General features: G+C 42.4%; 1 protein-coding gene across 1 annotated transcript; it reads left to right on the forward strand.

Annotated features, from left to right (window-relative positions):
- On the forward strand, positions 1-27,935 carry CPA2 (carboxypeptidase A2; the record flags this gene model as incomplete). The annotated part of the gene is given in 17 exon segments (XM_079710835.1): positions 1-33; positions 35-66; positions 2,025-2,106; positions 3,046-3,180; positions 3,789-3,869; positions 3,871-3,885; positions 5,614-5,619; positions 5,623-5,715; positions 7,595-7,677; positions 9,362-9,427; positions 9,429-9,455; positions 9,457-9,487; positions 10,630-10,720; positions 12,283-12,482; positions 14,502-14,586; positions 27,748-27,917; positions 27,921-27,935. Coding segments are annotated over 17 exon segments (1,245 nt in total).
- Between the last annotated feature and the right edge of the window lie 52 nt (positions 27,936-27,987).

The following is a 27,987-nucleotide window of genomic DNA, read 5'->3' on the forward strand; positions in this document are numbered from 1 at the left end:
ATGCGATTGATCCTGTTTTTTGGTGCCCTTTTGGGGGCATATCCTCTGTCGAGAAACATCTGTGGGGTAAGTTATGCTTTCTAATGCCTATTTGAATTTTGCTTACCTGATTCACAGAGTATCTCACTGGATTGTTGCAGAATAATGAGTGTAAGCGTTCAGCATTTTCAGAGTTCTTTTAGATTTGGAGAGGGGGTAGTGGAAATAATAGGAATGAGTGATAAAAAAAGAGATGAATGAATTTAAAGAAAAAAAAAAACCAAAAGTGAAAACAGAACACATGCACCCTATTTCTCTCTGTCCTTAATCTTTTTCCCCTCTGATGATCAGAATATGGGGATGACAGACATCTGTGAAAATAAAGCTGTTTGGTCATTTGTATCTGTGTCATTTCAGTAAGTGCTGGGTTACTCTCCCATCCTCCTCCCTACCTTTCTGGACTTCATCCTCCATGTCACCTTAAGTCCTCCCATCTTCAGATCTAGTGTCTAGGCAGTGGGACCTCATGAAGTGGGAGGACCAGAGCTGCAGACTTCAGCCCAAATCCAACTCTCATGGCTTTGTAGGATCCATCTTTGCTCCAAAATACTTTGGTTTCAAGATTCTATGAAGAGCTTTAGACAGCATTTCTTGAAGAGTGTTGCAGGGAACTAATGAAGTGGCCAAATAAATTTGGCCCCAAAAAATGGATGATCAAATAAATTTGGGAATCAGAGAGTTAAACAAACTATAGAATTTCTAGGAACTTTTACTAAATTAGTGTGTATTGTAAACCTATAAGAGGGGATCTAGGTTGCTGCAGCTATCCTTTTTTTTTTTTTTTTTTGATCAAACTCCTCTCCACCTTCATTTATTTATTTATTTACTTACTTACTTACTTTATTTATTTATTTATTTATGCATGCCGAACAACTCAAAGGGCTATTATTCCTTAGAACACACACCAGGAAATATTAGCCCAATGTATTATTTTTCCCAGTGCCTTCCCATTTTAAAGGAGGACTCCTGGGAGTCTATACATTTACCAAAAGGAATGAGACTCAAATGGAAGATTTTTCAGACCATCTATGGCCAGTGGATACTGGGAGGCAGAAGAGACTTGAAGAGCTCACATTCTATCACTTATGCAATCCACTGGAGTTCACTGGAAATTGGATGATACTTGATTTCAGAGGGTCTGGGTTCTGGTCCCTTATTATGGCTCTTTGTACCAATCCCTTCCCCACTGCATAAATGGGCAGGGCGGTGACTCAGGAAGTCAGCCTACTCAGAGAAAGGGAGAGAGGAAAAACCTCTGTCACCAAGGAAGGGCTATAAGAAATCCAGCTCTACTACTGAACTTTTTTAAAGGATATTTGTTTGCTTGTTTTGCAACTTCTCTTTGCTGCCAAGGAGTCCTTGATATCCTTCATTACTCATTTTGTGTGTGTGTGTGTGTGTGTGGAGAGAGAGACACACATACACACACACCATGATTTGTCTGGGTTTCAATTGTCCCTAGCAATACCCCAAGTTTGGGCCACATGAATGGGGTTTGGAGATGGAACTCTGATACATTTCAGTTAACAACAAAAACACCCTAGGTCTACCCAGATGTAAATTTGATTCCTTTTTTGAGCACTTATAAGCACCAAATTAATTATTCTACCTTTTTAAAACTTATTTCCGAAAAACAGGAACAGACAAGTTTTAAAAGCCGATGCTTTATGAGCAGCAGGTGTTACTTGATAAATAATCATTAGCTAAAGGAAAGGTAACTTTATTGGCAAAGTTCCTGCTAGGATTAGGTACAGCTCTTAATTATTATTTAGATAACATTTCCTTGGGGGAAATAAAGCCATTCTATCAACTCCTCATTCTGGGGATGTGGGTCAGTATACTATTTATTAATTTCTTGATTGTCAAAGAGATTACTGACTGCTGCATTAACCTCCTATGTGTGGAGACTAACAGGAGCAGAAAGCAACAGGAAACAGCGTCTAGGTTTTGTTTTTAAGGTCATGTCTGTGGGTAATATTTTTTAGAGACCAAGTTCTTGAGATCACACCAAGGAATGAAGAACAAATAAAAGCTCTGGTGGAATTGGAGGCTGAAGAACATCTTCAGGTATCTGTCCTGGAGGGGGCTTCTGTTTCCCAGAGTGAATACTCCACAGTTAGACACGATGACTAAGATCTCTTACTTTGGATTGTATCTTGTCTTCTCTGATGAGAAGTATGGAATGCTCACTCATGGAGCTGGGATCCAGAACTCCTGGGCTCTAGTCCCATCTGTATGACATTGGGCAAGTCATCTACCTTCTGCATCTCAGAGAAGGTAGGTGACTTGCCCAATGTCATACTGACTTCTCTCCCATTCAGTATAATGAGGATAAATATACCATTCTCCTATCTCACAGATGTTTTGTAAGAATGAAAAGAGAAATCAAATGTGAAAGTTATTTTGAAAAATTATTGAACACCTTTAATGCATTATTTCCCTCCTAAATAATTTATAGTATTAATATTCTGTTATGAAATGAATTGGGTCACCTGAATGTCAACTGTTAAAAAAACTGCCATAGTTTTAAATAATCTTTACCTTCTTCCAGTTTTAATATTTAACCATATTGGGGGGGAAACCATATAACACATATGCTGATGCTTGGACATTTAGGTTTGAAATTTTTTTTTTTTTTTGCGGTACGCGGGCCTCTCACTGTTGTGGCCTCTCCCGTTGTGGAGCACAGGCTCCGGACGCACAGGCTCAGCGGCCATGGCTCACGGGCCCAGCCGCTCTGCGGCATGTGGGATCTTCCCGGACCGGGGCACGAACCCGCGTCCCCTGCATCGGCAGGCGGACTCTCAACCAGTGCACCACCAGGGAGCCCTGATGCTTGGACATTTAAAAACACTTTTGCAACATCATAGCAATTCCACAATGATTCTAGTCTTGGAGGCTTGAGGTAAAATAGATAACGAATTGATTTCTTGAAATCTATCCATGCTGAGCTGTCCATTTCCCTGGAATGACCCAGTCATTGCCTTGGCCTTTTATCCCTTTCAGCTTGATTTCTGGAAATCACCCACCATCCCAGGAGAGACAATCCATGTCCGAGTTCCCTTTGTCAGCATCCAGGCAGTCGAAGTTTCCTTAAAGTCCGAGGGAATTGCTTATTCCATTGTGATTGAAGATGTTCAAGTAATTATCCCACAGGCTACTCTTCCAGAGGCTTGCTGGTCCATATGAACTGAAGGTCCATCCTCTTTTATCTTTGGGTACCCTCTGCCAGGGAAGGGACCTGTGGGTACCACTAGGGCCTTCCTGAAGTCTGGACTACCCCTGCAGTGGGTAGGAAGGTTCTATCCCTCTCTTTTTTGCATTTGGTACAAGTGGGATATGGTAATAAAAAATGTAATGGAAAGGGCAAAAAAGAGTCTCTGGCATGAAATACAAAGGGCAAACTGAAGATTGTGAGTCAAAGTAGGCAAATATAAGTTGTTACTCATTTAGTTTTTAATTGGAGGTTACCTCTGACCCTGGGTTCCCAGAAAGGGAGAATGAGCCATAACACAACCACAGGACTGACTGTCATCCTATATTTGCAGCATCTGTCTGGCCCAAAGTCTCATTAATGCCCCATCCCCTTTCAGGGTGCTGCCAGAATGAGGGAAAGGCATGACCCCAAAGCCTATAGGACAGAAAGAAGAATGCTTGGGACTGGGGCCTGAATGTCACCACTTCCCTCACAACTGTAGATTCAAATGCATTGCTATAAACTAATCATAGGTGTGACTGATTTATCTTAGGCTCTCTTGGACAAGGAGAATGAAGAAATGTTACTTACTCAGAGAAGAGAACAGAATGGTAACTTCAACTTTGAGGCTTATCTATACCTTGGAAGAGGTAGGCGTTTCAAAATGAACATCAGAGAAATGGGCCATGCTTTCCTCTGATAACAAGGCCTATACTTATACTTGGTAATTTAATGGAAATTATTCTCATATTATTTCCTAACTTCTCCAAATTTCCCTAGGATTTCACAGCCAGTATCAGTGTCACTGCCTTAAGTTAGGACCTGAAGCCCACCTGCCCATCCCAGCAGCCACTGCATTATTTAGAAGTGTCCAGGAGTGGCTTAAGTGAGCACAAGACAGCCTCTAATGATCATACTCTCCCCTCGAGGTCCCCTGGCTGATTTCTGACCTGTGCCACCCACAATCCATCTGAGAGCTGTGCTTCATGGCTACCACTGATGATGGAATCAGGGGACACTTGATACCACTGACTTCCAGCCAATGGTGGAGTCTCCCAACCTGCCAAATTCTCCTAGACCTCATGGCAGCAAAGTCTTGTGCAATCTCTCTGCATCTTTCCTGAGTTTTGTTGGTGTGAAGAATGCCCCTTCCTTCACCTGGATCACCTGGACAGTGCTACATCTGCCTCTTTGTGACACATAGCTTTTCTTGCGGGGTACAGGTGTCTGCTTGCACTAACTGATTTGGGAGGGTGGGGGAGGGGATGAGATGGGGGTTGGGGGTTAAGGGGAGAGGTGGAGGAGCAGGAAAGAGCCAGATAGGAGATTGTCTGGTAGGTGCTGATTCCCTAAATCAGCAATTCTAAAATGCAGAGAACTTAGAAAACAATTTTCCCCCTGCATTTATTTGGTGGCAAACCCCAACCTGAACTAAACTCATTTAGGGGCAAAATCTGACCTGAACTGACTTGCTACTCACTTATTTTACTGCCAGAAATATTAATGTGCCTGAGTATGGAGCACTGCCACATGTGTAAAATGTATTTTTCTACCTTTTTAAAATTGCACACACACACACACACAAATCTTAATTTGAATTATGTATGGTCCCTAAAGGGTTTCAGAGTAGGGACTGTGGACCAGTACAGAGAGTGAGGGAGAAAAGGGAGTGGCCGAAACAGGATGCGCTCCCTCCTTTGCCTGGCCTCACAAATTGCTGTCCACGTCCTACGGAGACCAAATGCTGGCAACAGCTGGAGGAGCTGTTTTCATGCCGATCACTCTCCAGACACGCCCAGACATGTCTCAATGCCAGTAATGGACACAGTTTGGGTGCCCTAGCTGTACAGGATTGCAATCAGCCCTGCAAATAGGAGCCGAAGTGGCTTGTGGCAGAAGTGCCTCTGAGGCAGGCACCCTGATGCCCCGGTCTGAACCAGCCCGGCTGCGTTTTGCAGTGCCTGCTTCTAAATCCACCTTTTTTTTTTTTTTTTTTTTTTTTTTTTGGTGCCACTACCATTTGTGTTCCTTTGCTAGTGAGGGAAGATGCTTTCTGGCTGGGGAAGTTCCACCTCAGAGCTGAGCTGGCTTGAGGCAAGCCACAGGGAAACCAGAGCAGTGCCATTTTGTTTGAAGCACAAAACTGGAAAGAGCCGGCTCCGCTGCCACAAAATGGCTTCCCTTTTCCCAGCCCCTGCGGATGCCCAGTGACTCATCATCTCTTAGCTTTGATTCCAGCGTCCCCAGTCGCACAGCATCTGCCCCGTGGCTCTCTCCATTCCCTCAGGGAATGGAAATGGAGGAGAGAGAAAAGTCACTAATGGATGCACCAGATTATTCATTTGCAAATGTCTATTTCTTCATCCTAAACATTTCAGATTTCCTGAGAGATGGATAACCTCGTTGCTGAGCACCCTGGTCTAGTGAGCAAAGTGAACATTGGCTATTCTTTCAAAAACCGGACCATGAACGAGCTCAAGGTACACAGGTGCAGTGGTGATTTTTCCTCTCGATGCTTCTAGAATCCCGGTCTTCCCAGGCGGGCTGTCAGTACAGGCTCCGCCTGCAGAGCTGTTCCTTTTTTTTTTTTTTTTTTTCCTCTCCTCCTAACCAGTCCTTGCTGGTTTTGACTATCCACCTCCCTGCTTCCCCCACCTCCCTTTCTTCTTCTTTTTATTGCGCGAGCTGACGCAGGTCTGCAGGAGTGAATTAATGTTCTCCTCTTGATAGATGTGCTCTCAGGGAAACAGGCGTATGCACCAATAGAAACAGAGGAAGGGGGAGGTGGTTCGGGCCCCTGGGTGAGCTGGGAAGGGGGAGGTATTCTGTAATTAATCAAGGTAGCCGTGCTGTGCCTTGTTTTTCTTTTACTCGTTTCTTTTGTTTTTGTTTTTAAACCGAGAGTTTAAAAAAAAAAAAGAAAAAGAAATAAAAGTTCCAGGTACTTGCTGGAGCCGCATTTAAAACCAAAACAGTTCTTGCGGTGTGCAGAATGATGGGCAACCAAATGGCAAAGGCAAATGCCCAGAAACGCAGGCATTTTTTACTTGCCAGCCAGAAAAAGGCTATGGTTTTACTGCAACCTGTACACACTGACAACAGTTAGTGCTGATAATTTCAAGCTTTTTCACCTTGCCTTGCAAAAGAGTGAAAAGTATTTCACCAGATTTCCTAGAAAGAGTTTGTTAAGGGGGAAAAAAAAGATAATGTCACAACTCCCTGCTAAATTTGGAACCATTATGGCTGAGAACCAACGGACTCACTGGGACAGATGGATTTCTCCAGAGCGGTTCTCCCAAAGCAGGCCTGGGAGGAGTGGTTTGCCTACTTTATGACACCATGGCACATTTGCTCATATTTACTACCTTCTTTTCTTTTGATTTCCTTTTCCCTGTTTCTCCTGCAGTTGGGTCAGGAAACCCCAGATTCTCCTCCCCCTTGGATTTTCCTGGACTTTCCTTCTCCCGGGTGTTTCGGTGGTTCGTGGTTGAGAATGTTATTTGTTTTCCAAAGTTCCCTATGTGAGCTCTTTGGAGGAAAAAGCATGAAACACTTTAAACTAAAACTCTCAAAACCCTTGAAAAGTAATTTTTAGCAGGGATTTACACTTCTCATTTACCTTATCTGTGATGTTTAGAATGCTGCAGGAAGATAGAAATTGATGGTGCAAAAATAATCTTTTCCTCCCCATTTACTGATTCAATTGGCAAAGCCACTGTTCCAAATAAAACTGAGTCCCTTAGATCATAAAATTTAAACTCTGGAAAGGACTTCCAGAGCCTACCATCCTGTTTTTATGAAGGATTCAAAAGGTTACCACAAGCATTTTTATTACAAAAATAACACAATCATTGCAAAAAATGGAGAACAGAGAAACAAACAAAAAATGAAAAAACATCCCTATTTTACTAATTTCACAACTATGGGATTGATAGCTATTAACATTTTGTTGTATATCTTTCTATTTTTTCCTCTCTTTTCTTTCCCCCCTCCCTTTTTCTCCTATTTTGTGTGTGTACATATGTATACATACACATGAGCTAGCCTTTTAAGAAATAAAAATGGTATCATACTATTTGGTAATCTATTTTTAAAAATTTATGGCATATGATGAACATATTTTCATGTCATCACATTATCTGCAATGATTTTTTACAAACATCAAATGATGCCCCTCTTGTTAGCCTGTATTTAAGTTTACATTAAAGGAAAGGGACAAAAAAAACCCACGTTAAATGAAAAGTTAATTGATAGCATCACTGTCTACACCTCCTCCTTCTCAACCACATCAAGTACAGAAAGAGGAACAGACAAGGGGTCTGTGGTGGAGCCATTCACATTTCCACGCTTGTTTTGCAGTTCATCACGGGAGGAGACAAGCTGGCTATCTGGCTAGAGACTGGGATCCATGCTGGTGAGTGGGTTACACAATCTACTGCACTGTGAACTGCAAATAAGGTCATTTTGCCCAAAATTCCCCATTTATTTTGTCTTTCTGGGGTAAGGCCCCACCTAACCTCACAACAATCCCTGTGGTCCTATGGCTGACGCTCTCATCCCAAGCCCTTCTCTTGTCACACAGTCAGGAAACAGACCCATTCAAACCTAATTTGGTATTGCCCCACCCAGCACCCTGGCATGTACCTCCGTACTCCCCCAACCTGCTGGCCACTGCGTGCTCTGTTAAAAGATAGAGCTATGGGCTTCCTTGGTGGCGCAGTGGTTAAGAATCCACCTGCTAGTTCAGGGACACGGGTTCAATCCCTGGTTTGGGAAGATCCCACATGCCGTGGAGCAACTAAGCCCGCGCACCACAACTACTGAGCGTGTGCTCTAGAGCCCGTGAGGCACCACTACTGAGCCTGCGTGCCACAACTACTGAAGCCCGCATGTCTAGAGCCCGTGCTCTGCAACAAGAGAAGCCACTGCAATAAGAAGCCTGTGCACCGCAACGAAGAGTAGCCCTTGCTCGCCGCAACTAGAGAAAGCCCATGCACAGCAACGAAGACTCAATGCAGGCAAAAATAATAAATGAAATAAATTTTAAAAAAAAGATAGTGAGAGCTAAAAGAGATTAAGAGGGTGGCAAGTAAGGACACCAAGAGTCAGATTTCAGCATAAGAACAGATTAGAGAACATTGCTTTGCTGCCTGGAGCTCCTAGGGCTGTGGCATGATATACTAGAGATCTATAAAATCACAAAAGGAGCTCAGATAGAGAATATAAACAAGGGCTAGAAGAGTTTACTTTGACCTACAGATACAAAGTGGAACTCGTTGAGGGTTTTTGGGTTCTGAAAAATTTCCAAATCTCACTTAAAGTTAGGGTGTAGCGATATCTCTCTTCCACATGTTCATTTGGAATTAGAGTCAGGACACCGTGCTGGGTGTGCCCTAGTCTGGTATTTCTTAAGTAATTCAAAAATGACATGCTATAAATCAGAATGTTAATTCATGAGCAAAGGAAATCAATCCACATCAGATCATTCAAGCATGTACAACCACGTGCATACCGGCTGATACATTTTTCCCTTCAATTAAAATGCAGTTACCTTTAGGGTATTATGAAATGGATATTTAACAGTTGAATAATAATGCCTTAGGATGGCTGAGCACAGGAAATGAATAAATTTTAATCCAGCAGAAACTTAAACTCTACTGCAATTGATCACAAGTAGAAATGTAATTCCCCAAATGGAATTTAACTGGTTCTCTGGGTCTTTAGAGAAGTCTCTGCATAATTAAGTAATCTGATATTAGTCGTGAGTACTTTTGAGAAGGTATAGCCTGTGTGGTGATTAAGAAAACTGAAAAGATTTCTTTGGTTCATAGGTCCCTCTGAGCCACAAACACATTGCCCACCATTGCAAAATGCCTCACTAAAATTAATTGGAAGAATTCTGCTTTTGAGAGATAATGGATAAGTGATACCTGATTTTTATTTAATGTAAGTAAATTATTCTGATCGGAAATAAAAGTATTGACACTGGCGTATTAAACACGTTAATAGGAGATTGGGCTGTAGTCCTGGAAGACTCTCACTGACCCGCAGTGATAGTTCATGTTTGGAAAAAACACATTGCCTTAATATTCTCTCCTCTGTTCCCTGGTGAAAGGGGAGTGTGAGATTGACATATGTTGTTGTCTCTGCTCAAATTGCCTCTGATTATGGAAATGACCCATCCATCACTTTGATTGGATACGATGGACATCTTCCTGCTGCTCTGATGGCTATGTGTTCTCTCAAACCAAAGGAAGCCTGGACTTTTTCTCTTCAACAAGAATTTAAGGAGATGTGTAGGAACTTCAAAACAAAACAAAAGTGATTTTTCTGTTCTTGATTTACCCTAAACAGAATGCCTCATCTCTCAGTAGTGGCCCTGAATTGAGGCATATAGTGATGTTTACAATCATTTCATTTTCCAACACACGATATCTTTCCATATTGCCTTGGTCAGAGCCCATTTCAGCTGTTAGGCTGGGCTATTAGAGTTCAGTGTTCACTTTGAGTCACCTAGGAGATTTGTTCCAATTATCCCTGCGTTTTGATGGTAGGATTGATAGAAATAGGAGGCGGATGTTACCTGCTGACAATTAGATTGCTGTAGGATTTAGGTAGGCAGTACAATGCATCTGGCATTTTACTTACATTTACAATCTATAGAAGAAATCCTCTGTTATATCACAAAAATGAATTATGCAGTTTATTTTTTCTTTAAAAATCTCATTACAGAACACCATTATGGCAACTGTGACCCCACGTATATTCAAAATGAATCAGAGCTTCAAGTTTATTTTTGGAGAGAGCAGACTACGATAGCATTTTTCAACGCGTGTTCAGAAGGAACTTGTAGAAATAGTAGTACTCATCTCATGAGATACCCTATGAATACAGGGTTCCACAGTCAAGTTTGGGAAATACCACCTACTATATCCCTCTCTTGGAGCCTCATAAAAAACATTAAAGCATTAAAAAAAAACCTTTAGAAGTTCTGAAGTAAATTAGCCAATTTAACCCTGTATTTTCCCAAAATGTTCTATCACAGAACCCTCGGGCTCTCCTCACTATTTTTTTGTTTTTTAATTTTTGTTTTTTGTTGTTATTGTTAACGTTTGAGAGGACTGTGGTTCTACGGATCATGGTTTGGCAGGTGTTCATTGGAGGAGATGGGGGCTTATTTACTTCTTGCCTCGGTGAGACGGCTGAGAAGCTCCAAGCAGAACCCTGTGTGAGGACTACTGGTCAAGTCTGTGGGCAAGGGAAATGAGTGCAATTCCAAAAGGGCCTTCCCGTGAGGGATTGAGAGAAATTAACAAAATTCTAAAGGAAACTTCTCATTGGACTGAGTGACCATCTTTTTTTTCCCTGTATTTTCTTTCCGTTGGATTTTAAAGAATCGTATGTGGCAGAAGACCCAATTCAAGGTATCTGGAAGCCTCAGTGTTGGTGTTGATCCTAACCGGAACTGGGACGTGGGTTTTGGAGGTGAGCATGGGGACTTTCCCCCAGGGATAGTCAGATGTTGTCTGGCCAGATAGCTATTTGCATGGCTCTGCAGTGCTGTCAGCCTGCTAAGCCCATTCAGGATTGAAGCTATTTAAAAACCTATTTGAAAAACACTTCACTAAATTCCCTTCACAGGCACACAGTGCTGTCACTGAGCTCTGAGGAGCATTTAATATATTTTGTCTCACATCTTGGTTTTCCCATAAGCTGTATCCCGGCTCAGCTTCTCAGCTTCCAGAGCAAGACTTTGTGTGGTGGCGGGAAGCCCCAGGAAGCCCTGAACCAACCACTAGAGGGGGTTGGGATCTAGTCACAGGAGAAGCATTACATCATCTGTGGATGCTTCGAGAAAGAAAACTAAAATGAAGTACGAATAAGATTAGGAAATTGATTTTCAAAATAGATTCAAAGAGAAAATACTTGCTTCCTGCTCTGCCTTTGTTGACTTACAGCTCTAATTTTTCGGGGTCCAGTGCCAGGCTGGTTGGGGGGCTCCTTTTTGCTTTCAGGCACCAGTTAAAACCCCTTATGTTTCTCTAATCACAGAGTTAAAATGTATTTGGTTTTTCCTCATTAGGTATGATAGCAGTAATGTTAGAAACTGTCTTTTCCACTGTAGTGTTCCGAACACCTAGCATAGTGTCTGGCACATAGAAGGCAATCACTAAAGACTTGAAAGACAGATGAATTAACGAGAATCATTGAACCAAGAAAGGATACACTGACAGGATATGGATGAGTGGCAACTTCATTCATCGCTTTTACAAATTCTTTTTTTTTTTAGTGTAGGAAAGAAAAAAATCAAAGCATCAGATCCAAAATACTGAACAATGTCCAGCAATTCAAAGTCAAAAATTTTCCTGGGTTGTTGTTCTTATTAAATAATCTCCAAATGAGGTGATAGGTTGTATATATACTTTGTCCATATCATTTAGAGACTGTGGAGTCCCAGCCTCTACCTGTCCCCTCAGAGTTTCTCTAGCATTCAGAGCCCTAGCCAGGCCACAGTGGGCCCACTTCAGTGGTCATGAGTAACTCCAGTAGCTGAGAAAATGAGGCCAAAGGTAGCCTTTTTGTCAGAAGTAATTGTGACTTCCTCACTACAGAAAGGGTATCAGAGGTTCCTTGCATTTGTGGCTTTGTGACTTAGAAGTACAGATGCATAGAATCTTCTACTCTTGGGCTCTAAGAATTGGAAGAAATCCCAGAAAATGAGCTTGCTCAACTCCCACCCAGTGCAGGAATTCCATCTATAATATTAAATCTAGCTTTTCTTCCAACAACTCCCACAGAAAGGGGATGATTTAATTTGATAGTTCTTTCTGCCATATAGAGGAGCCATGTTTTTAAAGGAGAAATGTGTCCAGAATCTCTTGAGTTAGGTCTCCTGACTGTGTCTTTAGGTAGTAATTCAATCTAACACAATGACAATCTTGCTCTGATTTCCAGAGGAGGAACTGAAGTGATGCATGGTAACTGCCTCCATACACTGTCTCCTTAAAGCTCACTGTTCTCACTTGGCTTCTTCTGCATCCCATCACAACCTGGAGCCAGCAATAACCCTTGCTCTGACTCATACCATAGACCCAGTGCCAGCTCTGAAGTTGAAGTGAAATCCATAGTGGACTTTATCAAGAGTCCTGGAAAAGTCACGGCCTTCATTACCTTCCACAGCTATTCCCAGCTGCTGATGTTCCCCTATGGGTATACATGTGCCGAGTCACATAAATTTGATGAGCTGGTAAGTTTCTGAAACTTCATTTCAGACACAAACATCCATGGTGTGGACAAATAAGTTTCAGTCATAAAGATAGGTATTGAGATGGGGGTATACTAGTGACAGGTTACAAGTATGAATGAGACATAATATGTCCAACCACTGAGAAGATTGTGACACAGGCACAGGTTTGAAAGACTTGGGAAATTTCCTTGGGAAATAGAATTCATGAAATTATTGTTGCCTTAATCTAGATGAGCAGGAGCCTGATTCGACTATAAATTCCCAGGATGTGTTTTCTGTTGCTTAGGAAATAATCACTTGGATTTGGACCTGAAGCTCTTGGATCTGCAGTCAGTTGCTCTATGCTAAGCAGTGCTGCCTCCCAGCTCTTTGCCTTATACCTTCCTGGTGTCTTTGGCTCTGTGATCCGTCATCATACTGCACTGGTGTATGCTGGGCATAAAACACTTCCCTAAGGTATCACTCGATACCCTCCATCGTCTTTCCTGTTTCAGGAATGAGCAAACTGGTGGCAGCCTTAAGTCACATGGTGACATCTCAGGGGGCTGCTTGTAATTGAGCAAGTGCTACCCCAGCTGAAGAGAATGTGCAAATATTTCCAATTTGGCTTTTAGGCTTGGTTTTTGAAACCCATATATTAGAGATAAGCCCTGAGATGGGACCTTTTGGTCAGTTTACTTTCAAGTAGATTGTTTTCAGCAGCTAGCAGAAATGGAATAGATTATTCAAATTCAGGTGTATCTTTCATCTCATCAGTTGCATTTTAGCCCCTGTAAGGCAGTTTTCAGGGTTTTGATGGTGAATATTATCACTAAAGCTTGAATCAAGGGAGAGAGAATGTCAGGGTTGAATGTCAAAGGTACTTTTAGTAGCTCTAGATAACTTTACATTACCTAAACCTGGTGCTTAAATCTCTACCATATATAGTCATCCAGCCTATGATTGGATAGCTCCCTGCCTCCAAGGGAGCCTTTTCCATGTTGGGGCAGATTTGATTGTTTGAGCTCAAGCCTTCTGCTTATGGTTTTCACATACCAGCCCTGGTTTATCATCTTGCTCCAGAGAGCAAGTTTATTTCCCTTTGAGAGACAAATTCATTAATTACTTGAAGATAGTAACCTGCTTCTTCTAGGTTTTTCCTTATCCTTGCTAAGTACCCCCGTCCCTTCAAGCACTCAGAATATGTTCCCAACTTCCCTCACCCTTCTGATTGCTATTTTACGAATATGCTTTGATTTGTCTGTGTTCTTCAAGGGCAGCTCCCAGAAGTGAAGGTAAAACTCGCGTTGTGGGGTTAACAAGCATAGCGCAGAGCATGACCGTAACTGCCCTCATCCAGCTTATGCAGTGGAGGGTCACATTAGTTTTTTGGCAGTGGCGTCGTGCCGTTGACTCATGTTGGGCTCATTGACAGCCGAAACCCCTAGGCTCTCTGAGTATTCTGCTGAGCCAGGTTTCCCCCATCTGGTAATTGTACAGTCGTTTTCCTGGACCCAAGTTCAAGACCTTACATTTATCCCTAGCAAGGACAGTAAAGCCTCAATCAGTCAAAATTGGAACCCTCAAATAATGGAAAATACTTTGCTGAGCTCTACTTCTTGGAAAAAGAGACAATCATAGGGAAATAAGCCAATGTAGGGATCTAGTTTAAAAAAGAAAACCAACTTCCTGGATACATCCTTGAGTCAGTACACATTCTCTTTAGCCCCTTACTCCCACCCTATTTCCATCCACGCTCCTGAACAAGGAGAGCTGGTGGCAAAATAATGACCCTGGTGTATTTATCACAAAAACCTGAAAGATCAAATAAACAATGAGGGTCTGTTGTATTTTCAGAGCCAACAGAAGTGAACTTGTGCTTACTTCCCAGTGAAAATGGTTGAAACAAAAAGGGTGTTGTGCTTAATTAACCAGAGTCCAGTTCATCAGACTGTCCCATTCTACATTCTGCAACTGGGCATCTGTTCTTCCAAGAGACAAGCACTATCTATCCACCTTTCCTTGGTTCTCTCACTCTAAAATGAGGTGGCCCAAAAGGCTGCCCAGTCTCTGACAAGCCTGCATGGCACCAAGTACAAAGTGGGACCTGTCTACTCAGTCATCTGTAAGTATCTAACGTGTTTTTACAAATGACCCACTAAGATAGCAGGCACCATGTGATTTGGGGTCAAAGCCTTTAAATGCTCTGACATGAAATGGGTAGGCCTTAAAAAGTCAGGGAACCCGGACTTCCCTGGTGGCGCAGTGGTTGAGAGTCCGCCTGCCGATGCAGGGTACACAGGTTCGTGCCCCGGTCCAGGAGGATCCCACATGCCGTGGAGCGGCTGGGCCCATGGGCCATGGCCGCTGAGCCTGTGCGTCCGGAGCCTGTGCTCCACAGCGAGAGAGGCCACAACGGTGAGAGGCCCGCATACAGCCAAAAAAAAAAAAAAAAAAAAAAATGCAGGGAACCCAAACTTAACACAGTTTTCTTCGGCCAGGCTAGGTCTCCTCCATGAGATACTTACTATGTGGTATTTAGAGCAAATAACTTCCTAAATATTTGAGTTGTGTGTTCTCTGCTCTGCTTGTCCCGATCCTTAATGGCTCACTCTCATTATGTGGAATTTCTTTGCCTGAAAATGGGCATTTATCAAGACTCTGACCTAAGTTATCACTTTTATTAATTACCCATTTCTTGGCTAAGAGAGGCTCCCACCCTAAGTAAACCCATGGACTGTATGTGGGGACAGAATGGGTGCAACTCTTAAGAGGACCCAGAGGTTTCAGTGGATAGACTCTGTTGCAGCCATTTGTCCATGCAGAGTTTGGGGAAACAAAGAGGAGGACAAGTCAGGAGTAACGGCAATGGCAGGTATAAAGCTTGGGAGCCTGCTGTCAGACTTCCCGATGCTCCTCTCTCCCATAGTAAATCGAGATAAGAACAAGAAATGACTGCAGCGCTGTTGGAAATCTTAATGCACCCACATGCAGATTCTTAGTCCTCCAAAGGAATCCCCTCACTTTGTTATGGACAAAGCCAGAAACTCAGGACCCCACAGTTGAATGCCCAGGAGTTCCCTAGTGCTCCCATGCCCATGGATCCTTTGGAAACAAATAACTTTTGTAGGCACCAACTGTGCCTAAAACACACACTTTTATTGAGCATATACTATGTGCTAATCATTGTATATGATTATATACCTGTCTCCAAGTACTGGAGACACAATGAACCCACAGAGAACTCACTGTTTAATATGGGAGATGAATGGGAAGACAAACTTTAGTATGATATGTGCAATAGTTGGCTATACATGGTACAAAAGTCTTAGAAAGTTGGGGGGATTTGATTTCATCTAGGAAGAGGGCAGGATTTTGAAGGTTAGAGAAGGGGAAGAGGAATGGGACATTCTGGCTCATTGCACATGCAAAGGCACAGACGTGTGACACTGCATGATGGGCTCTGTGAACTACAAGAAGGAATGAAAGTGGTAACAAGAGTCGGGGGAGTTCAAGTTTTTGTGTGCCATATTAAAGAATTTAGGTTTGAACCCAAAGGATTCTGGAAGCCATTGGAGAGTTTTCAGCAGGGCAACGAGCGCACTGAGGCATTGTGTTTTAGATAAAACACATTAGCAGCAACATGGAGGATGTGGTGATGATGGACTCGAAGTAGGAACATCCCACAAAAAGAGCAGGAAGAGTTCAGAGGAGAGATGATGGCTCACACTACAGCAGTGCCAGTGAGACATTTACAAGGTAAAATCAAAAGTTTTTTGTCGTTTATCAGAAGTGGAGAGTTTCTCACTGATGGTCATTGAATGGTGCCATTAACTGAGGGAGACATCCAGGAAGGTGAAGGGGGCAGGGGTGGGGTTGGAAAGATGAGTTCAGCTCTGGACATACTGAGGTTGAGATAAGTGGAAATGTCCTGTAGGCTTTGGGCTGTATGCCCCTGGGATTCTGCAGAGAGAGAGATTTAAGGGTAGTTGAAACAGGGAAGGTGGTTGGAACAGGAGAGCAAGGAGGTCATCTGCAGTGGGAAAAGCCCTGGACAGAGGAGGGGAGCAAGATGTTAGGCAGCAGAAGTGGTTAGCAATGATGGAGGGCATGGCAGCAGGGCTGGACAGAGAGGCCAAAAACCTTGCATTTCAGAAACCAGGGAAGGAGCAATTGTTGGGAAGGAGGCAGTGGTTAACAATGACAGAAAGGTCACAAAAAGGTCAAATGTGAAAAGGACAGAACATTTACCATTGGGTTTTCATTACTAGCTTATGGTGACTGTAACCAGAGCAGTTTCAGAAGAGTGAGGGTTACTGGAGGAGTACGTGGGATGGGAGAAGGGGAGGCCCAGTGAGTAGACTACTCTTCACAGGAGCATGGATGAGAAGGGAAGGAGAGAGAGGAATGGAGGGTTTTGTATTTGAGATAAGAGATTTGTTTATTGACTGTGGGAAAAGGAACAATAGAGAGGGAGAGGTGGAAGATATAGGAGAGAGAAGAAATGACCAAGGCAGTGCTGTTCCAAAGAGGGGAAGAATAGGGGCAAGAAAGGGATAAGCAGAGGTGGGCAGATCAGGCTTGAACAAGAGGAGAGTGTACCGACATGCTAGGGACACTGACATAGCTCTATCTGTAAGAGGGTGATGGTGGGAATCTGAGGGAGAGCACACTTGTTAGTCATGGTTTTCTTTTCTTTTTTTTAAAAACATACTTGATTTTTAAAAATTTTTTATTTTATTTTTGGCTGCGTTGGGTCTTCGTTGCTGCATGTGGGCTTTCTCTAGTTGTGGTGAGCGGGAGCTACTCTTCCTTGTAGTGCACGGGCTTCTCATTGCGGAGGCTTCTCTTGTTGTAGAACACAGGCTCTAGGACACGCAGGCTTCAGTAGTTGTGGCACATGGGCTCAGTAGTTGTGGTGCACGGGCTTAGTTGCTCCACGGCATGTGGGATCTTCCCGGACCAGGGATAAAACCTGTGTCCCCTGCATTGGCAGGTGGATTCCTAACCACTGTGCCACCAGGGAGGTCCCAGTCATGGTTTTCTTAATGGGAGTCTTGGAGAGCAGAGGAGTAATACTTCACTCACCACATCTAGAACACTTAATGGAAATCCCAAAACTACTGATTTGGTCATATTTCAGAGCATGAAAGTTTCTTTTTCTTTTTTTTCCAGATTATGGTTTTCTTTCTTTCTCTCTCTCTTTTTTGCTTTTATGATGTATTTTTTTTTATTACTTTCTGCTTTATAACAAAGTGAATCAGTCATACATATACATCTGTTCCCACATCCCTTCCCTCATGCATCTCCCTCCCTCCCAGCCTCCCCATCCCACCCCTCCAGGCAGTCACAAAGGACCCAGCTGATCTCCCTGTCCTCTGCGGCTGCTTCCCACTATCTATCTACCTTACGTTTGGTAGTGTATATATGTCCATGCCTCTCTTTCGCTTTGTCACAGCTTACCCTTCCCCCTCCCCATATCCTCAAGTCCATTCTCAAGTAGGTCTGTGTCTTTTTTTTTTTTTTTTTTTTTTGTGGTACGCGGGCCTCTCACTGCTGTGGCCCCTCCCGTTGCGGAGCACAGGCTCCGGACGCGCAGGCCCAGCAGCCACGGCTCACGGGCCCAGCCGCTCCGCGGCATATGGGATCCTCCCAGACCGGGGCACGAACCCGTATCCCCTGCATCGGCAGGCGGACTCTCAACCACTGCGCCACCAGGGAGGCCCTAGGTCTGTGTCTTTATTTCTGTCTTACCCCTATGTTCTTCATGACATTTTTTTTTCTTAAATTCCATATATATGTGTCAGCATACAGTATTTGTCTTTCTCTTTCTGACTTACTTCACTCTGTATGACAGACTCTAGGTCCATCCACCTCATTACAAATAGCTCAATTTCATTTCTTTTTATGGTTGAGTAATATTCCATTCTATATATGTGCCACATCTTCTTTACCCATTCATCCGATGATGGACACTTAGGTTGTTTCCATCTCTGGGCTATTGTAAATAGGGCTGCTATGAACATTTTGGTACATATCTCTTTTTGAATTATGGTTTTCTCAGGGTATATGCCCAGTAGTGGGATTGCTGGGTCATATGGTAGTTCTATTTGTAGTTTTTTAAGGAACCTCCATGCCGTTCTCCATAGTGGCTGTACCAATTCACATTCCCACCAGCAGTGCAAGAGGGTTCCCTTTTTTCCACACCCTCTCCAGCATTTATTGTTTCTAGATTTTTTGATGATGGCCATTCTGACTGGTGTGAGATGATATCTCATTGTAGTTTTGATTTGCATTTCTCTAATGAGTAAAGATGTTGAGCATCCTTTCATGTGTTTGTTGGCAGTCTGTATATCTTCTGTGGAGAAATGTCTATTTAGGTCTTCTGCCCATTTTTGGATTGGGTTGTTTGTTTTTTTGTTATTGAGCTGCATGAGCTGCTTATAAACTTTGGAGATTAATCCTTTGTCAGTTGCTTCATTTGCAAATATTTTCTCCCATTCTGAGGGTTGTCTTTTGGTCTTGTTTATGGTTTCCTTTGCTGTGCAAAAGCTTTTAAGTTTCATTAGGTCCCATGTGTTTATTTTTGTCTTTATTTCCATTTCTCTAGGAGGTGGGTCAAAAAGGATCTTGCTGTGATTTATGTCATAGAGTGTTCTGCCTATGTTTTCCTCTAAGAGTTTGATAGTGTCTGGCCTTACATTTAGGTCTTTAATCCATTTTGAGCTTATTTTTGTGTATGGTGTTAGGGAGTGATCTAATCTCATACTTTTACATGTCCCTGTCCAGTTTTCCCAGCACCACTTATTGAAGAGACTGTCCATTCTCCACTGTACATTCCTGCCTCCTTTATCAAAGATAAGGTGACCATATGTCCGTGGGTTTATCTCTGGGCTTTCTATCCTGTTCCATTGATCTATCTTTCTGTTTTTGTGCCAGTACCATACTGTCTTGATTACTGTAGCTTTGTAGTATAGTCTGAAGTCAGGGCGCCTGATTCCTCCAGCTCCATTTTTCGTTCTCAAGATTGATTTGGCTATTCAGGGTCTTTTGTGTTTCCATACAAATTGTGAAATTTTTTGTTCTAGTTCTGTGAAAAATGCCAGTGGTAGTTTGATAGGGATTGCATTGAATCTGTAGATTGCTTTGGGTAGTAGAGTCATTTTCACAATGTTGATTCTTCCAATCCAAGAACATGGTACATCTCTCCATCTATTTGTATCATCTTTAATTTCTTTCATCAGTGTCTTATAATTTTCTGCATACAGGTCTTTTGTCTCCTTAGGTAGGTTTATTCCTAGATATTTTATTCTTTTTGTTGCAATGGTAAATGGGAGTGTTTCCTTGATTTCACTTTCAGATTTTTCATCATTAGTATATAGGAATGCCAGAGATTTCTGTGCATTAATTTTGTATCCTGGTACTTTACCAAGTTCATTGATTAGCTCTAGTAGTTTTCTGGTAGCATCTTTAGGATTCTCTATGTATAGTATCATGTCATCTGCAAACAGTGACAGCTTTACTTCTTCTTTTCCGATTTGGATTCCTTTTATTTCCTTTTCTTCTCTGATTGCTGTGGCTAAAACTTCCAAAACTATGTTGAATAAGAGTGGTGAGAGTGGGCAACCTTGTCTTGTTCCTGATCTCAGTGGAAATGGTTTCAGTTTTTCACCATTGAGGACGATGCTGGCTGTGGGTTTGTCATATATGGCCTTTATTATGTTGAGGAAAGTTCCCTCTATGCCTACTTTCTGCAGGGTTTTTATCATAAATGGGTGTTGAATTTTGTTAAAAGCTTTCTCTGCATCTATTGAGATGATCATATGGTTTTTCTCCTTCAATTTGTTAATATGGTGTATCACGTTGATTGATTTGCGTATATTGAAGAATCCTTGCATTCCTGAAATAAACCCCACTTGATCATGGTGTATGATCCTTTTAATGTGCTGTTGGATTCTGTTTGCTAGTATTTTGTTGAGGATTTTTGCATCTATGTTCATCAGTGATATTGGCCTGTAGTTTTCCTTCTTTGTTACGTCCTTGTCTGGTTTTGGTATCAGGGTGATGGTGGCCTCACAGAATGAGTTTGGGAGTGTTCCTCCCTCTGCTATATTTTGGAAGAGTTTGAGAAGGATAGGTGTTAGCTCTTCTCTAAATGTTTGATAGAATTCACCTGTGAAGCCATCTGGTCCTGGGCTTTTGTTTGTTGGAAGATTTTTTATCACAGTTTCAATTTCAGTGCTTGTGATTGGTCTGTTCATATTTTCTATTTCTTCCTGATCCAGTCTTGGCAGGTTGTGCATTTCTAAGAATTTGTCCATTTCTTCCAGGTTGTCCATTTTATTGGCATAGAGTTGCTTGTAGTAATCTCTCATGATCTTTTGTATTTCTGCAGTGTCAGTTGTTACTTCTCCTTTTTCATTTCTAATTCTATTGATTTGAGTCTTCTCCCTTTTTTTCTTGATGAGTCTGGCTAATGGTTTATCAATTTTGTTTATCTTCTCAAAGAACCAGCTTTTAGTTTTATTGATCTTTGCTATCGTTTCCTTCATTTCTTTTTCATTTATTTCTGATCTGATTTTTATGATTTCTTTCCTTCTGCTAACTTTGGGATGTTTTTGTTCTTCTTTCTCTAATTGCTTTAGGTGCAAGGTTAGGTTGTTTATTCGAGATGTTTCCTGTTTCTTAAGGTGGGATTGTATTGCTATAAACTTCCCTCTTAGAACTGCTTTTGCTGCATCCCATAGGTTTTGGGTCGTCGTGTCTCCACTGTCATTTGTTTCTAGGTATTTTTTAATTTCCTCTTTGATTTCTTCAGTGATCACTTCGTTATTAAGTAGTGTATTGTTTAGCCTCCATGTGTTTGTATTTTTTACAGATCTTTTCCTGTAATTGATATCTAGTCTCATAGCATTGTGGTCAGAAAAGATACTTGATACAATTTCAATTTTCTTAAATTTACCAAGGCTTGATTTGTGACCCAAGATATGATCTATCCTGGAGAATGTTCCATGAGCACTTGAGAAAAATGTGTATTCTGTTGTTTTTGGATGGAATGTCCTATAAATATCAATTAAGTCCATCTTGTTTAATGTATCATTTAAACCTTGTGTTTCCTTATTTATTTTCATTTTGGATGATCTGTCCATTGGTGAAAGTGGGGTGTTAAAGTCCCCTACTATGATTGTGTTACTGTCGATTTCTCCTTTTATGGCTGTTAGTATTTGCCTTATGTATTGAGGTGCTCCTACGTTTGGTGCATAAATATTTACAATTGTTATATCTTCTTCTTGGATCGATCCCTTGATCATTATGTAGTGTCCTTCTTTGTCTCTTCTAGTAGTCTTTATTTTAAAGTCTATTTTGTCTGATATGAGAATTGCTACTCCAGCTTTCTTTTGGTTTCCATTTGCATGGAATATCTTTTTCCATCCCCTTCCTTTCAGTCTGTATGTGTCTCTAGGTCTGAAGTGGGCCTCTTGTAGACAGCATATATATGGGTCTTGTTTTTGTATCCATTCAGCCAATCTGTGTCTTTTGGTGGGAGCATTTAGTCCATTTACATTTAAGGTAATTATCGATATGTATGTTCCTATTCCCATTTTCTTAATTGTTTTGGGTTCGTTATTGTAGGTATATTCCTTCTGTTGTGTTTCTTGCCTAGAGAAGTTCCTTTAGCATTTGTTGTAAAGCTGGTTTGGTGGTGCTGAACTCTCTCAGCTTTTGCTTGTCTGTAAACGTTTTAATTTCTCCATCAAATCTGAATGAGATCCTTGCTGGGTAGAGTAATCTTGGTTGCAGGTTTTTCTCCTTCATCACTTTAATTATGTCCTGCCACTCCCTTCTGGCTTGTAGAGTTTCTGCTGAGAGATCAGCTGTTATCCTGATGGGGATTCCCTTGTGTGTTATTTGTTGTTTTTCCCTTGCTGCTTTTAATATGATTTCTTTGTGTTTAATTTTTGACAGTTTGATTAATATGTGTCTTGGCGTATTTCTCCTTGGATTTATTCTGTATGGGACTCTCTGTGCCTCCTGGACTTGATTAACTATTTCCTTTCCCATATTAGGGAAGTTTTCAACTATAATCTCTTCAAATATTTTCTCAGTCCCTTTCTTTTTCTCTTCTTCTTCTGGAACCCCTATAATTCGAATGTTGGTGTGTTTAATGTTGTCCCAGAGGTCTCTGAGACTGTCCTCTGTTCTTTTCATTCTTTTTTCTTTATTTTGCTCTGCATCAGTTATTTCCACTATTTTATCTTCCACCTCACTTATCCGTTCTTCTGCCTCAGTTATTCTGCTATTGATCCCATCTAGAGTATTTTTTATTTCATTTATTGTGTTTTTAATCGATGCTTGATTCATCTTTAGTTCTTCTAGGTCCTTGTTAACTGTTTCTTGCATTTTGTCTATTCTATTTCCAAGATTTTGGATCTGGGAAATAGAATCTTGGATCATCTTTACCATCATTATTCTGAATTCTTTTTCAGGTAGACTGCCTATTACCTCTTCATTTGTTAGGTCTGGTGGGTTTTTATCTTGCTCCTTCTCCTGCTGTGTGTTTTTCTGTCTTCTCATTTTGCTTGTGTTACTGTGTTTGGGGTCTCCTTTTTGCAGGCTGCTGGTTCATAGTTCCCGTTGTTTTTGGTGTCTGTCCCCAGTGGCTAAGGTTGGTTTAGTGGGTTGTGTAGGCTTCCTGGTGGTGGGGACTAGTGCCTGTGTTCTGGTGGATGAGGCTGGATCTTGTCTTTCTGGTGGGCAGGTCCACGTCTGGTGGTGTGTTTTGGGGTGTCTGCAGACTTTTTATGATTTTAGGCCATCTCTCTGCTAATGGGTGGCGTTGTGTTCCTGTCTTGCTAGTTGTTTGGCGTAGGGTGTCCGGCACTGTAGCTTGCTGGTCGTTGAGTGAAGCTGGGTGCTGGTGTTTAGATGGAGATCTCTGGAAGATTTTCGCCGTTCGATATTATGTGGAGCTGGGAGGTCTCTTGTGGACCAGTGTCCTGAAGTTGGCTCTCCCACCTCAGAGGCACAGCACTGACTCCTGGCTCCTCAATTTGGGATGATTTGTTGTCTATTCATGTATTCCACAGATGCAGAGTACATCAAGTTGATTGTGGAGCTTTAATCCGCTGCTTCTGAGGCTGCTGGGAGAGGTTTCCCTTTCTCTTCTTTGTTCTCACAGCTCCTGGGTCTCAGCTTTGGATTTGGCCCCGCCTCTGCGTGTAGGTCGCCGGAGGGCGTCTGTTCTTCGCTCAGACAGGACAGGGTTAAAGGAGCAGCCTCTTCGGGGACTCTGGCTCACTCAGGCCGGGCGGGAGGGAGGGGCACGGAGTGCGGGGCGTGACGTTGCATTAGCCCGAGGCGCGCCGTGCGTTCTCCCAGGGAAGCCGCCCCTGGATCCCGGAACCCCAGCAGTGGCGGGCTGAACAGGCTCCCGGAAGGGCGGTGTGGACAGTGACTTGCGCTCGCACACAGGCTTCTTGGCGGTGGCAGCAGCAGCCCCAGCGTCCCACGCCCGTCACTGGGCTCCGCGCTTTCAGTCGCGACTCGCGCCCGTCTGTGGAGCCCCTTTAAGCAGCGCTCTTAATCCCCTCTCCTCGCGCACCAGGAAACCAAGAGGGAAGAAAAAGTCTCTTGCCTCTTCGGCAGCTCCAGAGTTTTCCCGGACTCCCTCCCGGCTAGCTGTGGCACATTAGCCCCCTTCAGGCTGAGTTCTCGCCGCCAGCCCCAGTCCTCTCCCTGCTCTCTGACCGAAGCCCGAGCCTCAGCTTCCAGCGCCGCCCGCCCCGGCGGGCGAGCAGACAAGCCTCTCGGGCTGGTGAGTGCCGCTCGGCACCGCTCCTCTGTGCGGGAATCTCTCCGCTTTGCCCTACCCAGGTATGTGGGGAGTTCCTTGCCTTTTGGGAGGTCTGGGGTCTTCTGCCAGCGTTCAGTATGTGTTCTATAGGAGTTGTTCCACGTGTAGCTGTATTTCTGGTGTATCCATGGGGAGGAAGGTGATCTCCGCGTCTTTATGATGTATTTTTAAAACTTCATAGAAAAAAGAGTCTAATAATGATCATCCTTTATTATCAGTTTCAATTTCATTAATGTTTTGTCATTGAACACAAATATATTTATCTAGTTGTAATCAATGTCTGTGTTCAGCTTTTTTTCATTTAACATCATTTCCCATATAGTTCTTTAAAATTTTTATTTTATTGAAGTATAATCGATTTACAATGTTGTATTAACTTCTACTGTATAACAAAGTGATTCAGTTATACATATATATATTCTTTTTCATATTCTTTTCCATTATGGTTTATCACAGGATATTGAATATAGTTCCCTGTGCTATACAGTAGGACCTTGTTGTTTATCCATCCTGTATGTAATAGTTTGCATCTGCTGATCCCAAACTCCCAATCCATCCCCCTCCCATCCCCCTTGGAAACCACGAGTCTGTTCTGTATGTCTGTGAGTGTGTTTCTGTTTCATAGATAAGTTCATTTGTGTCATATTTTAGATTCCACATATAAGTGCTATCATATGGTATATCTTTCTCTTTCTGACTTCATTTGGTATGGTAATCTCTAGGTCCATCCATGTTGCTGCAAATTGCATTATTTCATTCCTTTTTTATGGCTGAGTAGTATTCAATTGTACATTTCCTACATAGTTTTATGTTATTTCCGCTCTAGGTGTTTGTTATTCAATTATACTGCTATATCCCAGTTATTGGGCCTTTGGATTGTTTCAACTTTTTGCTAAGTAGTGCTACTATGAACATATTGGCACAAACTTCTTTTTCTTTTAGGCAATTCCCAAGTCAGATGTAATGAACAGCTTTGGAGCTCTATCTACATATTTTTTAGGCTATTCTCTGGGAAGACTGATCTTCTTACAGTTGCCCAGACCTTTTTAACTGTGTTCCATGTGGGATTGTCCTCCCCTTTGGTGGGGGAACCTCCAGGGAGGAGGGCCCCCTGAGTGGTGGCAGTGAGGTAGAAGGCCATTATGGCCACTTGAGGTTGAGGAATGCATGTTTTCTCTGGTTGGCCGCCTCTGAGTGGAGGCTGGAGTTCAGAATGTCAGCAGAATGGCATCATTTGCCCCTGAGACACGTACATGGGGTCTCAGCCATTTTATTACAAGGAATCTAGTTTTCCGCCTTCCTTTTCTGAGATATTTACAAGTATTGTAGACCTTGAAAGGCCTACATTTAGTATGGTTTTTTTTGGTAAAGTCACAGATGTTGAAGATACTTCCAATAAGCAAATGTCAGACAAGTATAGGGTTTGCTGTCTGATCTTTTGTAATGTGACCATTAATGGTTAATCAAGTTCTTGCTGCATCTCTGTCCAGAGCTGACTCTCTTATCCTTGATTCTGGCCTCATTCCAGCTTGGACAAGCACTGCCTCTAAGAACGAGTCCCAGTTAAGTACTTTTTGCCTCTTGCCCCTGATTGGTATGCAGCTCTGGGCTGAATACCTGCTTCACTCCACCCAAGACATGGCTGGACGTCTGTGGTGGGTGAGACATTTTCTGGGCAGTTTCTCATCTGGAAAGGGCTATAAGGAGCTGCATCACAACAGGTGTTTGGTCCAGAAGTTGTTACTTGAGTCGTTCTCAGGGGGAAATAAAACATAGACCTTGGGGAGAGAGGTTTGGGTTTGAGTTATAGTTCCATCACTTTGGAACCAAGTAACCTTGGGCAGGTCACTCAAGCCTGGTCACTCAAACCAGGTTCCCTTGGTTTTTTCATCTATGAAATGGGTTGTTGAGAAGCTCTAAAGATAGAATGTAGAATAAAAGAGTTCACTAACTCAAAGGCACTATATAAATGTTGCTTGTTAGTTTCCTGGTGAACTACTCTCCTCCAGATACCTCTGATCCTTAATGTGGTCCAACTTTTCTGATGGGATCTTAGTCGTTTATTGATAATGATGATTATAATCAAAACTGACATTTACTGAATGCCTATTCTACATGCATTATCCCATCTCCTTCACTTAATCTCTCTGAGATTTCCTCATCTGTAAAATGGGACTAATACTAATATCTACTTGTGACACAGATGAGGATTAAATAAACCAATTTAGCATAACATCTAACACATTTAATAAGCACTCAACAATTGATCGAATCATAAACATTATATTATCCCATTTAATTCTCACTGCCCTGTGAAGTAAGTAGTATTATTATCCTTATTTGACAGAAGAAGCATTTGGGACTCAGATAAGTGACTGTCTTAGGTCACCCAGCTAATGATTTGCAGAATCAGGATTCAATCTGAAGCCAGTCCACTGTGGACCTCTTAGTGGGATCATCTGTGTCATGTGACCACACCAAAGGTATAAGTTAGTAATTTTGGTACCCAGGAAAATTCAGTTCAAGTCAGCAGCCATTTGGTGTTTGTTATTTACCAGGTGCTACTACCGCTGCTGTGGGTGAAGGCAAAGACACAAGACACACGAGTTCATAGTGTTAATCCCCAATATTAACCACTAGTCCTACTTTCCCCTGGTATAACCTCCCTGGTCTTCCCCTTTGCTCGGCCCCGTTCTTAGGGATCAGGTGACTCCATTTGACCTCTACCTGCCCTCCCTCGGACGGGCCTCAGAGCCAACCTATTGCTTAGCTCTTCTGAGTCATGATTGTCAGAAGTCTTTGTAGGTTAATGCTACCTTCCTTTATCATTTGTCACGTAAGTGGCCACATATTACACAGGTGCACATTGTTGGTTTTACTCACACATATAGGTGCTGGGCATGTTATTTGTTATCAGAACAAAACCTGTTCCATCCTTATGCTGAAAGTCCCCTGAGGACAGGGACCAAATCTCTTCCTCTATTTGTAATCCCTTCTCTCCCACCAGAGGAAACAATGTTTACACCTAGCACCCAAGTGAAGAAGAAAGTGGTGTAGCCTCCCTAAGCTGTAGAAGATGCCAGTAGGAGAGCAGGCAGGATTCCAAATGGGTGGGTGAACCCAGAGGCTCCTAAGAACACCAGAGGAAGGCTAAGTATAGTGTCCATTTGAGTAACACCTTTTACTTTTCAAATTAATCTTGTATTTTTTCATAAGCATGGCCCTCTACTAAGCTATCCCTGTTCTCAAGGTCCATGCAGATAGGGGCCTGACTTATTATTATTATTATTTTTAATTAGTTTCTGCTTTATAACAAAGTGAATCAGTCATACATATACATCTGTTCCCACATCCCTCTGACTTATTTTTAATAGTGGTGGAACTTAATATAGAGGTTACATAGCTGTGAGAGGCCAGTGGGAATAGCATAAGACCAAGCCAGTGGAGGAAGCATTGACTGGTCCTATGACTCTGGAATCAAATACTCATTTGAATTTGAACTGGGAGACACAGATCAATATGACTTCCTCCTGCTGGCCAATCAGATCTTACCCACAGTGAAAGAGACCTGGTTTGGCTTGAAGACAGTCATGGAGCATGTGTGAGACCACCCCTATTAAGGCTCTCGGGAATAAACACCATTAAAAGCTCTTTGGTTTGAAGCAAATTTGG

Source organism: Hyperoodon ampullatus (assembly GCF_949752795.1).
Source record: "Hyperoodon ampullatus genome assembly, chromosome: 9".
NCBI classification, from domain to species: domain Eukaryota; kingdom Metazoa; phylum Chordata; class Mammalia; order Artiodactyla; family Ziphiidae; genus Hyperoodon; species Hyperoodon ampullatus.